This window comes from Mirounga leonina, unplaced genomic scaffold (genome assembly GCF_011800145.1).
Source record: "Mirounga leonina isolate KUSES-001 unplaced genomic scaffold, KU_Mleo_1.0 Mir_53, whole genome shotgun sequence".
NCBI classification, from domain to species: Eukaryota; Metazoa; Chordata; class Mammalia; order Carnivora; family Phocidae; genus Mirounga; species Mirounga leonina.
The window spans coordinates 22,857,873-22,875,117 of record NW_023270807.1 but is presented as its reverse complement, the minus strand read 5'-3'; the positions used below and the strand labels follow the sequence as shown (position 1 = coordinate 22,875,117).

The following is a 17,245-nucleotide window of genomic DNA, read 5'->3' as shown; positions in this document are numbered from 1 at the left end:
TAGATAGATAGATAGATAGATAGATAGATAGATAGATAGATAGATAGATAGATAGATAGATATAAATAAATAAATAGATAGATAGATAGAAGCACCCAACAACTTCTTACATTTTTCAGCCACAATTACTATATCATGTGCACAGATTAACAATTTGAAAAAGAGACGGAAAAATACCAAAATCAGCACGAGGTGGTACCAATACTCCAGACGCTTTCTGAAATGTATCATGATATTTTTGGTTTTTGTGGGACCTGGAAGGGCCACTATTAGCATTTAGTAAATGAGAGATGAGGGATGCCCAATGTTCTGAAAAGTATACAGCTGATTCACACAAAGAAGTGCTATCCAAAATGTCAGCAGAGAAAATGGGTGAACAAAACCAGTAATAATAAAACAAGGGGAATGGCCAACCAGTAGGCAAACATCAGTGTCTGCCCCAGTGGTGAAAGACACTTTACAGTAGTGAAAGGCACTATCTTCACCTGTAAATAGATTATGGCCCAAGATAAGTCACAAACAACTAAAGCAGCTATTTAAAAACATTAACTTTAGGATGCCTGGTTGGCTCAGTTGGTTAAGCGTCTGCCTCCAGCTCAGGTCATGATCCCAGGGTCCTGGGATGGAGCCCTGCATCGGGCTCCCTGCTCAGCGAGGAACCCGCTTCTCCCTCTGCCTGCTACTCCCCCTGCTAGGGTGTGTGCACTCTCTCTCACCCTCTAATAAAAAAAATCTTTAAAATTTTTTAAAAATTAAAACATAAAAACATTAACTTTACTGAGAATTTTTTTTTAAGTGAAAAATACAGAATTAGGGAAGGAGGAAGAATACTAACAGTAAACATCTATTATACTAGGTGTTTTCATAAACTGCCTTATTAATAAAACCAGTTAATAATTTAGTCTTCCCAAATGCTGAAATAGTTGAATTATACATGTTTAGGTAACCCTGGACAGCCAGTAATAAAAATTATTTAATTGAGAAAATATTATAATCTTTAACTCAAAAGAAAAGGTTGGCCTATGCTTCTACTGTAATCAGTATAGCCTAAAAAGAGCCACATCACAACTTTAAAGTTCTCTTCTGCATCAAGTACCACAAAGTTAAAAAAAACTAGACTCATTTTAAAAGGCAGCAGTACTGCAAAATGTATTTTTTATTCAAGTATAGTTAACATACATATTAGTTTCAGGTGTGCAATGTAATGATTCAACAATTCTATACTTTACTTGGCACTCATCTTGACAAGTGTACTCTTATCCCCCATCCCCCAGCGACCTCCCCTCTAGTAACCATCAATTTGTTCTCTGTATTTAAGAGTATGGTTTTTGTTTTTTCTTTATTTCTTAAATTCCACATGAGTGAAATCATATGACATTTGTCTTTCTCTGACGTATTTCACTTAGCATTATACCCTCTAGATCCATCTATGTTGTTGCAAATGGCAAGATTTCATTCTTTATAGCTAAGTAATATTCCTGTGTGTGTGTGTGCGCACATGCACACACACACATCTTCTTATCCATTCATCTGTTGATGGACACTTGGCTTATTTCCATATTTTGGCTAATATAAATAATGCTGCAATTAACATACGGGTGCATATATCTTTTTGAATTAGCGCTTTCATATTCTTTGTGTAAATACCCAGTAGTGGAATTGCTGGGTCATATGGTAGTTCTATTTTTAGTTTTCTGAGGAACCTCCATACTGTTTTCCACAGTGACTGCACCATCTTGAATTCCCACGAACAGGGCACAAGGGTTCCTTTTTCTCTACATCCTCGTCAACACTTTTTTCTTGTCTTTTTGATTTTTGCCATTCTGACATGTGTGAGGTGAGATCTCATTGTCATTTTGATTTGCAATTCCCTGATGATGAATGATGTTGGGCAACTTGTCCTGTGTCTTTTGGCCATCTGTATGTCTTCTCTGGTAAAATGTCTATTCAGATCCTTTGTCCATTTTTTATCAGATTGTTTATTGTGTGTTAAGTTCTTAATACCTTTGGACATTAACTCCTTATGAGATACATCATTTGCAAATATCTTTTCTCATTCAGTAGGCTGTCTTTTAGTTTTGTTGATGTTTCCCTTACTGTGGAAAAGCTTTTTATTCTGACGTAGTCCCAACAATTTAATTTTGCTTTTGTTTCCCTTGCCAAAGGAAACATATCTAGCAAAATGTTCCTATAGCTGATGTCCAAGAGACTAATAATGTCTATGTTTTCTTCCAGGGTTTTTATGGCTTCAGGTCTCACATTTAGGTCCTTAATCCATTTTGAGTTATTATGGTGTAAGAAAGTGGCCCAGTTTCATCCTTTTGCATGTAGCTGTCCAGTTTTCCCAACACCATTTGTTGAGAGACTTTTTCACATTGTATATTCTTACCTATTTATCATAGGTTAATTGATCATCAAAGCATGAGTTTATTTCTGGACTCTATTCTGTTCCATTGATCCGTTTTACATTTCTATGCCAGGACCATACCTGTTTTGATTACTATAGTTTTACAGTCTATCTTGAAATCTGAGATTGTGATACCACCAGTTTTGTTCTTTTTCAAGAATGCTTTGTCTATCTGGGCTCTTTTGTGGTTCCATACAAAATTTAGGTTTATTTGTTCCAGTTTCGGTGAAAAATGCTGTTGGTATTTTGATAGGGATTGCATTATATTTATAGATTGCTTTGGGCAATATGGACATTTTAACAATATTGGTTCTCCCAAACCATGAACATGGAATATCTTTCCCTTTGTTAGTGTCATCTTCAATTTCTTTCATCATTGTTTTACAGTTTTCAGAGTACAGGTCTTTCACTTCCTTGGTTAAGTTTATTCCTAAGCATTCTATTTGATTTGCATGTTTCTTCAAATACCTTTTTTGGTACCTGATTCAGAACTTCAAGATTATGTGATGTGGCTCTTTTAAGCTATACCGATTACAGCCAGAAGTATGGGCCAACCTTTCCTTTGCAGTTAAAAAGGGTAATATTTTCTGGTATAAATAATTTTTATTACTGACTAGGGTTACTGAAATATGTTTAATTCAGCTATATCAGCATTTCAGTGTAATTATAAACAGAACTGTTTTCTTAATTTCTCTTTCTGCTACTTCATTGTTAGTGCATAGAAATGCAAGATTTTGGGGTGCCTGGGTGGCTCAGCCGGTTAAGCGTCTGCCTTCAGCTCAGGTCATGATCCCAGCGTCCTAGGATCAAGCCCTGCATCAGGCTCCTTGCTCAGTGGGGAGTCTGCTTCTTTCTCCCTCCCTCCCCCCACTCATGCTTGCTCTCTCTCTCTCCCTCTCTCTCTCTGAAGTAAATAATTTTTTTAAAAAAAGAAATGCAAGATTTCTATATATTAATTGTGTAATCTGTGACCTTACTGAATTCATTTGTCAGTTCTAGTAGTTTTTAGTGGTCTTTCAGATTTTCTATATACAGTATCATGTCATCTGCAGATAGGAAAGTGACCTCTTCCTTATTAATTTGGATGTCTTTTATCTCTTTTCTCTTGTAGGACTATGCGGCTAGGACTTCCAGTAAACAAAGTCAGGAGAGTGGACATCCTTGTCTCATTCCTGATCTTAGGGAAAAACCTCTCAGTTTTTCACCATGGAGTATGATATAACTGTGGGTTTTTCATATATGGCCTTTATTATGTTGAGGTACGTTCCCTCTAAACCTATTTTGTTGAGAGTTTTTATCATGAATGAACATTGTTCTTTGTCAAATGGTTTTTCTACATCTATTGAAACGATCATAAGGCTTTTACCTTCTTGTTGATGAGATTTATCATACTGATCAATTTGTGAATATTGCATGCCTGGAAGAAATCCCACTTGATCATGGTGAATGATTTTTTTAATGGATTGTTGGATTTAGTTTGCTAATATTTTGTTGAAGACTTTTGCATCTGTATTCATCAGATACTGGCCTATAATTCTTTTTTGTAGTATCTTTTGGTATCGGGCTGACCTCAGAGAATGAATTTGGAAGCTTTCCCTCCCCGTCTATTTTTTGGAATAGTTTGAGAAGAATATGTATTAACTCTTCTTTAAATATTTGATAGAATTTGCCTTGAAGCCATCAGCTCCTGGACTTTTGTTTGTTGGAAGTTTTTTGATTACCAATTCAATTTCATTGCTAGTAATCAGTCTGCTCAAATTTTCTTCTTCCTCCTGATTCAGTTTTGTAAGGTTAAATATTTCTAGGAATTTATCCATTTCTTCTTGGTTGTCCAATTTGCTGACATATAATTTTTTGTAATATTCTTTTATAATCCTTTATATTTTGTGGTATCAGCTATTATTTCTCCTCTTTCATTTCCAATTTTGAGTCCTCTCTTTTTTTTTTTTTTTGATGAGTCTGGCTAAAGGTTTATCAATTTTGTTGATCTTTCCAAAGAACCAACTCCTGATTTCATTGATCCAGTCTATTGTTTCTTTAGTCTCTATTTCATTTATTTCTACTCTAACCTTTATTATGTCCTTCTTTTTATTGGCTTTGAGCTTTGTTTGTTCTTCTTTTTCCAGCTCCTTTAGGTGTAAGCTTAGGTCGTTTATTTGTGATTTTCCTTGCTTCTTAAGGTACGCCTATATTGCTATTATCCTCCCTCTTAGAACTGCTTTTGCTGCCATCTCCAAAATCTTAGCATTGTATTTTCATTTGTTTCCATGTATCTTTTGATTTCCTCTTTGACTTCTTCCTTGGCTCATTCATTATTTAGCAGCATGTTATTTAAACCCCATGTATTTGTGTTCTTCCCAAAGTTTTCTTGTGATTAATTTCTAGTTTCATACTGTTGTGGTTGCCGAAAATGCATGATATGATTTAAATCTTTTGGAATCTGTTGAAACCTGTTTTGTGGCCTAACATGTGACCTCTTCTGAAGAATGTCCCATGTGCACTTGAAAAGACTGTGTATTCTGCTGTTTAGGGATGGAATGTTCTGACTATACCTGTTAGATCCATCTGGTTCAATGTGTCAATCAAAGCCACTGTTTCCTTGTTGATTTTCTGTCTGGATGACCAACTCATTGATGTTAAGTGGGGTGTTCAAATCCCCTACCAACATGTATTTTTAAGATGTCACTAAAGTGTAACACTTCCAACAAATCCACTGAAAAGCACTGATCATGTTTTTGTTTTTGTTTTTTAAAAGATTTTATTTAGGGGCGCCTGGGTAGCTCAGTCGTTAAGTGTCTGCCTTCGGCTCAGGTCATGATCCCTGGGGTCCTGGGATCGAGCCCCGCATCAGGCTCCCTGCTCTGCAGGAGGCCTGCTTCTCCTTCTCCCACTCCCCCTGCTTGTGTTCCCGCTCTCGCTCTGTCAAATAAATAAATAAAATCTTTAAAAAAAAAAAAAAAGATTTTATTTATTTGACAGAGAGAGAGTGCACACGCAAGCATGGGGAGTGGGAGGAAGAGGGAGAAGTAGGCTCCCCGCTGAGCAAGGAGCCCAATGTGGGACTCAATCCCAGGACCCTGGGATCGTGACCTGAGCTGAAGGCAGATACTTAACCAACTGAGCCACCCAGGCATCCCTGTTCATGTTATTTATTCAAGCAGCTACCACCATTTTCACTTAGCAGTAGGTTGTTTATTACAGCACTAGCATATCACCATTTTTACTACTTAATATAAAGGCTTTCTTCTACATCGCCCTCTACTGATACAAAATACCAATTCAGAACAGAAATCTAGGGGTCATATACAACACAGGCAACAATAATTGTGAAGAGATTTATATGAAATCCACCTCCAAGGAAAAAAGGCACAACCTTGAAGACATGACCCACAGAAGCCTCTCACAAAATTAATCAGCTCACTATTAGTATTACTATAAGAAAGATAAATAAGAAAACTAACCATGGGCAGTAACAAATAAAAACCTAGTGGTTCTAGAATTACCAGTTCAACATCATAAGCAATTCAAATATCGTTATAAACATTAAAGTATTTCTTAAGAATTATAAAACAAAACTACCAAGAGTATATAATTGAAAATGTGACCATGTGGAAATAAAGTAAATACAGAAATAAAGTGAAATACTCACTGCTAAAGCCTTGGACAGTTTCGCTCTGAATTCATTCAGGACAATTGCCACAATGTCTTTAAGTGGTACATAAGCGAAGCCACCTTCCAAATAGACTTTCCTTCCTCGGAACAAATCCAGAGCATCAGCAAAAGGGATCTGAATTCATAGTGAAACAGGGAAAATAAGTCAGTACCTGTCATGAAATCCTCCTAAATCTTCATACGTACTAAGTCTAAACAAGAAATTAATTTGTCCCAGATCAAAACAAAAAAACAATTTATAATCCTTAAAACTAAATAAAAAACATTAGGAAGAAATGACAGTCCAAAAAATGTGCTCATTTCAGAGGAGATGCTTTGAAAAATAATAATAAGCCAAGTTAGAATACACCATTTTTACTCTTAACTCACGAATTTGCAAATTATAATCTTCAGGATTTCAAACTCTCAACTCAAGCCCTCTAACCACGTTGCATTCCGCTCATATGATATATTCCACAATTTTATTCTGCATCAATTACGTGTATACAATATGTTCAGTGGTGAAAATTACTAGTAATTCTAAATTTCTTCATCTGTTCCATTCTTTCACTAGAGAAATACATTGGAAAAGCTAATCTCAACACCAAGAAATGAAATAATAACTGTTCAGTTCCGCTACTGAAGTACTTACCAGTAAATATCATTTAAAAAACATAATACTCCACTTTCATTTTTTAAAATCCTAAGAACTATCCTAAAATTTTATGATATGAGAATATGGTATGAGTAAACTGAAAATCATCCTCACTCTCCAATAGTTTTTCTTTTTTAAAATGTGGTAAAAATTAGGTGAAAGAAATGATCCCCAAATTGCCTAGTCACCCAAGTTTTAGAGAGGAGTTAAATCTATATGCCTGAGAAGCGCCTGGGTGGCTCAGTTGGTTAAGCATCCAGCTCTTGGTTTTGGCTCTGGTCATGATCTCATGGGTCATGGGATCAAGCCGAGTCAGGATCCGCGCTCATTGGGGAGTACACTTGAAGATTCTCACCCTCTGCCCCTCCCCGCCTCGTGTATGCTCTCTCTCAAATAAATCTTTTTTTTTTTAAATAACTAAACTTTATTTATTTATTTTTAAAGACTTTATTTGATTATTTAACAGAGAGAGACACAGCGAGAGAGGGAACATAAGCAAGGGGAGTGGGAGAGGGAGAAGCAGGCTTCCTGCGGAGCAGACAGCCCGATGTGGGGCTGGATTCCAGGACCCTGGGATCATGACCTGAGCCGAAGGCAGACGCTTAATGACTGAGCCACCCAGGCACTCCTCAAATAAATAAATCTTAAAAAAAAAAACCCAAATATATGCCTAAGATTCTTCTACATAACCAGTAAAACCACCCAATACACAGATCATGTTCTTTTAAACACACTTCTATGACTACACCACAGTCCTAAAGAAGTTCATCACTTAGTTGAGAAAACAAGACAGACATACATGGAAAGTCAAACAGCTCTGCAGGGTGGTATGTGTATGACACAGCACCAAACAACAGTTACACAGAACATATTAGAGGAGGAGGTTAGAGGGTTTATTTCAATGATCCAGGCAAGAGACAGGGATAGTTTGGAAACATGAGTTCCAGTTCAAACTCTGTGACTGACCAGACTTATGATTTCTATATATTTAATGAATGCTTCTAAATTTAAGCAGGGAAGGGGAGAGAGATGGTATAAATGACGAGTAGGGAGCCCGATGCGGGACTCGATCCCGGGACTCCAGGATCATGACCTGAGCCGAAGGCAGTCGCTTAACCAACTGAGCCACCCAGGCGCCCGACCCTTAGGGGTTCTTTAGCTCTAATATTCCATGATTCTAGCTTATTAAGGTGGTCACTGTAGAAATAAAAATGTCCAAGCAGAAGCAAAAAATGATGTGAAGACAGAGTAATGGGAAATGTGTGGTGTGGGAAGAATAAATATTGATTCCCATACTCTAAGTTTGGAAAGCTGACTGAATGATGGCCTAAATGGTAGAAACAGGGAAGTCAAAATAATGGAAGCAGGATTTTAAACTACTGGCACTCACCGACAATAACCAACCAGTACATCCTTTTCAAAGACAATTGTAATGTTGCAGCTATCAAATTTTAAAATTAATTTCAGCTCCACCCCTTCCCCTTCTGGAATTATTCAGTCCAAAAGCTGTTCAATGGGTTCAAGCAGAGCAGATATATATGCTGAGGAAAAGAGAGCAGCAGAGACAGCCCACTTTAAGATGCCAGAACCTGAGTAGGTTAAAGAAGGTCTTGCCAGGGGAGAGCAAATAGGCAGAAAGTGCCAGAGCCCAAATGGAGTAAGAAATAGTCTAGGTGGGGAAAACAGTCCAAGCATGGCATCAGAGCCCAAGAGTGATGAAAAAGCTATCACACAGAGCAGTGATCCAGAACAAGGTGGTGAAGCCCAGTGGGTGAAGAGAGTATCCCTGAAGGGGCAGCTCAGCATGGGGTGGAGAGGCCTAAGTATTGTGAGGAGAGTATTCCTTTAAGAGAATGGCCTGCTTTGGCGGGGTCAGAGTCCAAACAAGGTTAGAAGGGTGTGTAGGCTCTGCAGGACAGACAGCCCAGCACAGAATGTTGGCACACCCTCAGTGGGGTGAAGATGAATTCTGCACAGGAGAGGTAGAAGCTGTAGTAACCAGAGGCTATATGCCTGGGTTAATTAAATATGTATATAAAGCTCAATGTGATATATTTAACAAAACTTAGGATGTATTTTAAGAAGTTTACATACCTTATAAACTGACTCCGACTCCAACTCCGTCTTAGACCCATTCAAACTGGGTGATGAAGCAAGAATCTCTGGTTCTCGGACACTCTTCTCTTCATCACTTATCTAAAAGGAAATATATTTTATACTGTTTAAAAAATTAAAGTTCTTAGGGGTGCCTGGGTGGCTCAGTCCTTAAGCATCTGCCTTCGGCTCAGGTCATGATCCCAGGGTTCTGGGATCGAGCCCCGCATCGGGCTCCCAGCCTGCTTCTCCCTCTCCCTCTCCCACTCCCTCTGCTTGTGTTCCCTCTCTCACTGTGTCTCTGTCAAATAAATAAATAAAATCTTAAAAAAAAAAAAAAGAAAGCAAGCAAGCCAAAATATCAAAGAAAATTTAAATTCAATATACTTTCAAATTTCTACTCTGCCAATTTCTGAGGGCATATACCAAAAGAACAATAAACAAAAAAAATAAAAAGCGTTATAATAGGAAAGAAATTACAATAAAAACTCAGGTTAAACACAGATTTAAAATAGTCTATGGGAGAATAGTCTAATTGGGAGCATAATCCCAATTCAAGGGTTATGCTAATTTATTAAAATATATATTTGCAGTTAAAAGTGGTTTAACTATTTCTCAATTTTCTAGCCATACAAAACAACTTCAAATTTAAAACACCAGCTTTTCTAGGAACAACTGTAGATCTACTATCTCAGACTGATTATGTCTTTAAAAATAAAAAGATTGATCTGACTAGATAAAAATTTCAAAATTCTACAGAGAAAAATAAAAGATCTGTAAATGAAGATAAAATATAAACCAAACACTGAGGGGAATATTTATATCATTTAACATCCAGGTTACTCTCAATAAACCCCTAGGTAGTAGGAGGACATAAGTACTAGTAATCTAAAAGCAAAACACAGACGATAATCACATAAGTAACAACAATAAAAGTAAATTAAAATTCCACTCTTTTATAATTGTCAAGATAATCAGCCTTTATAGCTTTCCTGATCACTTTTACAGTATGTTGGTTAGGACTGGCTAGGTTATGGTTCAGTAACAAAGAATTTAAAAATTTTAGTGGCTTAACAAAAAATGGTATTTCCTGCTTTTCTGCATGTTTGTGAGGGGTGGCAGGGAGGAGCAATGCTTCACTACCAGTGGTTCCCACCAAACAACCAGATGGCTTAGGGAGACTCCAATCTCCTGCATGATAGGCGGAAGGAACATGAATGGCAAACTGATTCTTCCTAATAGTTATGCAGGTCAATTCCACTCACATTTCATTGACAAAAGCATATCACATAAGCACACTATCTTCAAAGGAGCAGGGAAGTATAATTCTACTACCTGCCCAGAAAGAAGAGAACCCAAATTTACTGGTGAACAGTATCAATGATTACTGCAATCCATTCTTCTAGTCACCAATTTACAGTTCACTCAACTTATGCTACAAAATACATTCACTCCTATCACAAGTAAGACAATCTAAAAGTTCTATACAGTAATGGCATTAATCTCAAAGTTCAACATACATGGGTGATGCTTGGTAGTCCCTATATTAGAAGAGGATAAAGCTTCTCTTGTTAAAGACAAAGTATCTATCCTCTCCACTTACACACACACACACAACACCCTCCCCATACATACTGAATAAAAAGTGCTAGAAACAGGGGCAGAATAACCATAGTAAACATTCCTATTTAGAAAGGGGAAGATGGGAAACCTGGGCGGCTCAGTCAGTTAAGTGTCCCATCATTGATTTTGGCTCAGGTCATGATCTCAGGGTCCTGAGATTGAGCCCCACATCAGGTTCTGCACTGAGCATGGAGCCTGCTTAAGATTCTCTCTCCCCCCCCCCCCCACCGCTGCCCCCTGCCCCTTTGCAAGCATACACTCTCTCTAAAAAAAGAAAAGGAGGGGGTGAAGAATGGGGAGGGGAGTAAATTAAAATAATAATGCAGTATTAGTTTATACCTATTAAAATGCAAAAATTTCAAACATTTAGAGAACACAGTGTATGCAGGGCACTTTGACAATACGTATCAAAAAGCCTTAAAAGCAAGCAGACCCTAACAATTTTAATTCCAGCATTAGTCTGAAGTAAATAATGGGAGAAATACACATATAGGAACAATTTTTCATCACAATGTTATTTACAATAAGGGAAAAAAAAAAAACCAATGTCCCAAAACAGGTATGTGGGTAAATAAATTTCAGTAGAACTTTGTTTCAGTAAAGCAAGCTATATTATTCAGATCACCGTCTCACAAAAATCGAAGAAATAACAATGAAAAAAATTTTTAAAGCATCTTCTTTAGGGGAACCTGGGTGGCTCAGTTGGTTAAGCATCTGCCTTCAGCTCAGGTCATGATCCCAGGGTCCTGGGATCGAGCCCCACAACGAGCTCTCTGATCAATAGAGAGCCTGCTTCTCCCTCTCCCTCTGCCCCTCCCCCTGCTCGTGCTCGCTCTCAAATAAATAAAATCTTTTAATAAGTAAATAAATAAAAGCATCTTCTTTAAAGCACAGATTAATATATATATAAACTCAGGCTCAAATGAAAGTGGAGTATCTAACAAGAGATCCTCCTGCTCAAATGCCATCAGTGAAATCCCAAGCCTTGAACTTGTTTTAAGGTGGTCCCTGAATCAAATATCCCAGACACTTGGCAGAAGCAAACTCAAATCCTCTATGAAGAAAAGCACATTGTGGTATGCCTCAAAGGATTCCTGCAAACCTCATCTTCAAATACAATGTCAAACATACTGTATTTTATAACAAGGCTCACAATAAAACATCACTTCATAAGTAACAACGAGAATACGACTCAAAGTATATAGATAATAACTATATTAATATGTGTAGAGAAATAAAAGACAAATGTGATGATAGCTGGGGCTCCTGGGTGGCTCAGTTGGTTGAGCGACTGCCTTCGGCTCGGGTCATAGTTTGGGGTCCTGGGAACAAGCCCCACCTCAGGCTCCCTGCTCAGCGGGGAGTCTGCTTCTCTCTCTCTCTCTCTGTCCCCCTCTGCCCCTTTCCCCTGCTCGTTCTCTCTCTAATAAGATCTTTTAAAAAAATGTGATGATAGCTGTATGAATGGGAAACTATAAAAAGTAATTTGTGAAAGAGATTCCAGAAACAGACAAAAAATTCAAGAACAGAAATTAAAAACTCAGTAGAATCATCAAGAAACGCCTTACGTTGCAGTAATTGTGGACTAGGTGATTTAGACCAATCCATCCGCATCAAAGTTCTCATAGGTTTAAGACTCACAGGTCAGTCCTGTCACTGAAAGCCTACTTTTATATTTGCTAATTCTGGGAAAGTAGCTTCATGGAGACCCTGCCAAAAGTGGTAACTATGCCCTACTCTCTAGGACACTGAAGGACTTAGGTGGGTGTCAACCAAAAGTTTATCAGCCTTCATACGGATCTGCAGCCCAGTATCTAATTATCTAGTGGGCGAGGGACCTCAGATTTTGGATTTACATTAAAATTATCCTGAACCAGCACTTCCTACAGGCCATAAACAAATGGATATAGCTGTGTTAAAATAACACTGTATTTATGGACTCTGAAGCTTACATTTCTTATAAGAATTTTCCTTTAATAAGAAATGTTATTCTTTTAATTTTTTTCAACTACTTAAAAATGTAAAAATCAATCTTCACTCACAGGTTATGCAAAAACAGAGAGCAGAGAGAATCTGGCCCATGGGCCAAATTTTGCTGAGCCCTACCCTAGAGCAATGGATTTCAAGAGGTACAATTATAATCACCTAGAAGGTTTGTTAAGATACATATGGCTGCACCCCACTCCTAGAGCTTCTGATTCATAATCTCTGGGGCAGGTCCCAAAAATTACATCTCTAAGAAGTTCCCCAGTGATGGGGATATTCCAGTTCTCAGACCACTGCCCTAGAGAAGCATACAAAGAAACATGAACAAGTATTATTCATATAATCATGAAGCAACATTATTCATAACAGCCAAAACTAAAAACCCAAAAATTCATCAAAGGCATAGTATATCCGTATACAAACTACGGCATAGCAACAAAAATAAACAACTTCACATGATATGCGTTAAGTCTTAAAAACATATTAAGCAAAATAATACATACAAAATAAAACATACCTCATTGTTACATTTATATAAAGTTTTGTCTTAATAAGGAAAATTATACTGTTTAGGAATAAATACTCAGGTGGTCAACTCAAAGGAAAAAAGGTAAGGAAATGATAACCATAAAGTCAGACTTCAGTGGTTTCCTCTAGGAAAAAGAAGACAATTGGTTGAGAAAGAACATAAGGAAAAGTTTGAAGACTAATAGCAATGCTTTATTCCTGTATCACAGACTTAATAATAATCCACTAAACTGTATGTTTTTGTTGGATATATTTTCTGGATATGTGTTATACTTCTTACTTTTTAAAACATTTTTTAAAAAGTGAAACAAAAGTGAAATGTGTTATATGAAATATAATACAGTCAGTAAAATTCTTTTTAAAATTATGAATACTTATGATTACTGTTACAGAAAGATATGCATGAAATTGTTAGGTATAAGTAAATTAATATAATTAGGTGAAGACAAATTAAAATAAACCATTAAGAGATTCCACGTCTGTGTTTGTGCACAAGTTTATGTGTGAGGGAAAAGTTTAGACCAAAGTAAAACTGTATAACTCTGGATAAAGGGACTAGAGATCATTTTTATTTTCTTCCTTATACTTGCACATATTTTATTAAATTCATTCCTTACGTATTTCATGAATGTTACTGTAATGGTGTTTTTTATTCCAATTTCTAATTTTTCACTGCTTTCTTGCATATCCTTTTTACTTTGTTCTTTTACTTCAAAATTAAAGAACCTGTTGCCTAGGGATGCCTGGGTGGCTCAGTCGGTTAAACGTTTGTCTTCGGCTCAGGTCATGCTCCCAGCGTCCTGGGATCGAGTCCTGCATCAGGATCCCTGCTCAGTGGGGAGTCTGCTTCTCCCTCTCTCTCTGCCTGCCGCTCCCCCTGCCTGTGGGATGCTCTCTCTCTTTTTGACAAATACATAAATAAAATCTTTAAAATATATATATATAAATGATTTTTTAAAAATAAACTATTGGCTAGCTTAAGTATTAAAGTGATACTATAGAATCACTTAGGCATGCCTAATGATTTCCATATTTACCCAAATCTGTTGAGTCTAAGACTAATGCTGCTTAACTACTAATACTAGTTAAGCTTTTCTTTCTCTTTATTTCCCTGAAAGGTAAAAATCCAGCATATTTTTGAAAACTTCCTTCAAAGGAAATCTTACCTAGAAGAATATTATGTTGCAGAAATTAGAAAAAAAACACACTCTGGTTGAAGTGAGGCTGGGCCCAAAGCATACCCATCCAACCCACCATCACTCCATCCCTGCCCTTCTGTGGCCCGTTTTTAAAGAGCACAGGCAGAAAGAGCCTACAAAATGCTTAAGTAATTGCACAAACTGTCTATGAAAAGAATGATGGCACTACTACTGAAACAGAATCACTGGCTGGTGGACAGTTATCTCATCACTGTGTAATGGCTTAAAATGTTTACTCACAGGTGTTATATGAAATCGAAATACAGCAGAGAGAAAGGCAGTCTAGGTGTGTCCACCAGATTTTTTTTTTTTTTAAGATTTTATTTATTTGACAGAGAGAGAATGTGAGAGAGGGAACACAAGCAGGGGGAGTGGGAGAGGGAGAAGCAGGCTTCCCGCGGAGCAGGGAGCCCAATGCGGGACTCGATCCCAGGACCCTGAGATCATGACCTGAGCCGAAGGCAGACGCTTAATGACTGAGCCACCCAGGAGCCCCTGTCCACCAGATTATTAAAAAGCCAATGGAGGTTGAGATCTAAGCATACCATCTACTAGTTACACTAGTTAATATTATTTCATTTAATCATACCAACAACCCTACCATGTAGATATTATCTTAATTTTACAGCTAATTAATAGAAATAGAAATGAAATTGGATTTCCAATTAAAAACTAACACTAAAGTTCACAAGACCATGCAGTCTCCAAATAAAATAAACAAAATACTACCCTGCAAGAGTTCGACAAACATGTAACATCAAGAGAAGTCATCAATTAATATTTTCACTGCAATTCTTTTTTGGTAATGAACAGGATAAAAATACAGAAACTAAAAATGTAATACAACTAGATGTCATGATAAGTCTTATAGGTAAAAATTTTAAAGGGTGTCACAGCCCAAATTATATATAATCTACACTCATTCTACAGTGTTTTAAGTTGAGGCTTAGCAATAGCACATATTTTCCTAAGAGCTAACACCAGATTATTCTGCTTCAGCATTTTTCTTCATATATGCCTCTGTTTAACTGACTATCTACCTTTTCCTTTGCACTCCATAAGGAAAATCCTTTGAAACTCAAATGCACAACCAGATACACACCACAGAGAATCTGAGCAAAGCCAACTATATTTTAGACCAGTTTTAGAGTCAAACTGTAATTCTCAAACAGCAACTGATAAAGTAAGAAACTGATCAGGGAGATATGATGAAAAGGGAAGAAATCTTAACATCTTCATCAAAGTTTTCATTATTTTTTAAGTGAATTTACAACTGGAAATATAAAAAGATAAATTCAAAATAAAAATGGATTTTGAATTTGCCTAATGAACACTTACTTGAATTTAAATAAAATTCTAATATACAGGCCTGTTCCCCTCACCATTAATGAAGGCAATCATAACTGCCTGCATATACTGTTTTTTACCAAAACAGTTTTGACTGAATCAGCTGACAAAACTGAAGTTCAGGTATGTTAATCCACCAGGGCCCTTTTATAATCACGGATTACAGCAACAAAGAAATAGGTATCTTTGAACATACAGATGTTTTTCCTAAGACTCTTTTGGGTTCTAACTAAACAAATCCCACAGCAATATATAATGCTAGTACTTCTCCAGGGTAATACAGTATCTCCCCCTTTCTGAAACTCAGCTCAAATATTTGTATTAACAATACCACAGGTATTTATAAGCAATTAACTGCTTACCTAATAAATATCAGGGAAGTAGTAGAAGCATACATCACCTTAATGGTCATACAACATAGTAAGTTATAAGACATACTTGTTCATATACTCTTTTGCCTTAGAAACAGAGTCAAGACCAACCTTTTTTTATTCAAAAGTTTTTGGAATAAAAACTAGAGTACTAAAGAATGTAATAAAGGGGCACCTGGCTAGCTCAGTCAGTAGAACATGCTACTCTTGATCTCGGGGTCATGAGTTCAAGCCCCACATTGGGTGTAGAGCTTACTTAAAAAAAGAACGTAATTAGATTTTCTTTCATTGAAATGTACCTCCCAGGGGCGCCTGGGTGGCACAGTCAGTTAAGCGTCTGATTCTTGGTTTCGGCTGAGGTCATGATCTCGGGGTCATGAGATTGAGCTCTACCTTGGGCCCTGCGCTCAGCATGGAGTCTGCTTGAGATTCATTCCCCTTTCTCTCCCTCCCCCTCTGCTCCTCCCCATGCTCATGCTCACACACACTCTACTTAAATAAAATCTTTTAAAAAAATTTTTAATTAAAAAAAAAGTACCCTCCCCCCCCAAAAAATTGCCTACTCTTGCTTAGATTAGAAATAATGAATAAAATTCTAAGGAATTCAATGTGTTTCTAAATCATTCACCCAAAGTAACCAGGTGCATTCCAAAACACACGGCACTCTATCTAAAATTCATGTCATTGCTTATGTTACAGCCTTTCAGTAAATACGGTTTTTCCTTGGTGAATTAAAAAGTTCATCCATTTGTCACACACATTCTAAATCTTTATTTATCAATTTAGTTATAACCAAAATTTAAATGGCCAAAGTAAGAAAATTCTCACCGAAAAATATAGGATGATTTTACAAAACTTTATTAATTAGTATAAACTGCTACTGACTTGATTATTTCAAATATCTAAAATAGGTTCCCCTGGGTGGCTCAGTTGGTTAAGCGGCTGCCTTCAGCTCAGGTTGTGATCCCAGAGTCCTGGGATTGAGCCCCGCATCATGCTCTCTGCTCAGCCTGCATCTCCCTCTCCCTCTGCCTGCAGGTCTACTTGTTCTCACTCTCTCAAATAAATAAAATCTTAAAAAAAAAACCCAAATATCTAAAATAACCTTTGAGTATTCTCAACATCTTCCTGCAAAGAGGTATATAAGCAAACTGTTCTAAATGGAATCACATTTCCTCAGTAACTTCCATTACTATTCCAGAGATGCTCAACCTTCAATTAGCAAAGGCCCTGGACATTTGAGCTTTGAAGCTCTTCTCTTTCCACCACTACTCACAATTCCCCACAGTTCAATATCTATAATCCATACCCAGTCACCAAATAGTCAGTACCTCTACGTTTCAAACGGCATATGGTATAATGGTATATATCTTTTTGTCAAGCA

At 37.1% G+C, this 17,245-nt stretch overlaps 1 protein-coding gene across 3 annotated transcripts in view; it reads right to left on the bottom strand.

Moving 5' to 3' along the window:
* Positions 1 to 17,245, bottom strand: part of PRIM2 (DNA primase subunit 2) — a 331,933-nt gene that overhangs the window by 255,858 nt on the left and 58,830 nt on the right. For all 3 annotated transcript variants that reach the window (XM_034990912.1, XM_034990913.1, XM_034990911.1), the window contains 2 exons: positions 8,808 to 8,909; positions 6,057 to 6,194 (listed from right to left, as the gene is read on the bottom strand). In XM_034990912.1, coding sequence (XP_034846803.1) covers positions 6,057 to 6,194; positions 8,808 to 8,909 — 240 coding nt within the window. The remainder of the gene's footprint in view (positions 1 to 6,056; positions 6,195 to 8,807; positions 8,910 to 17,245) is intronic.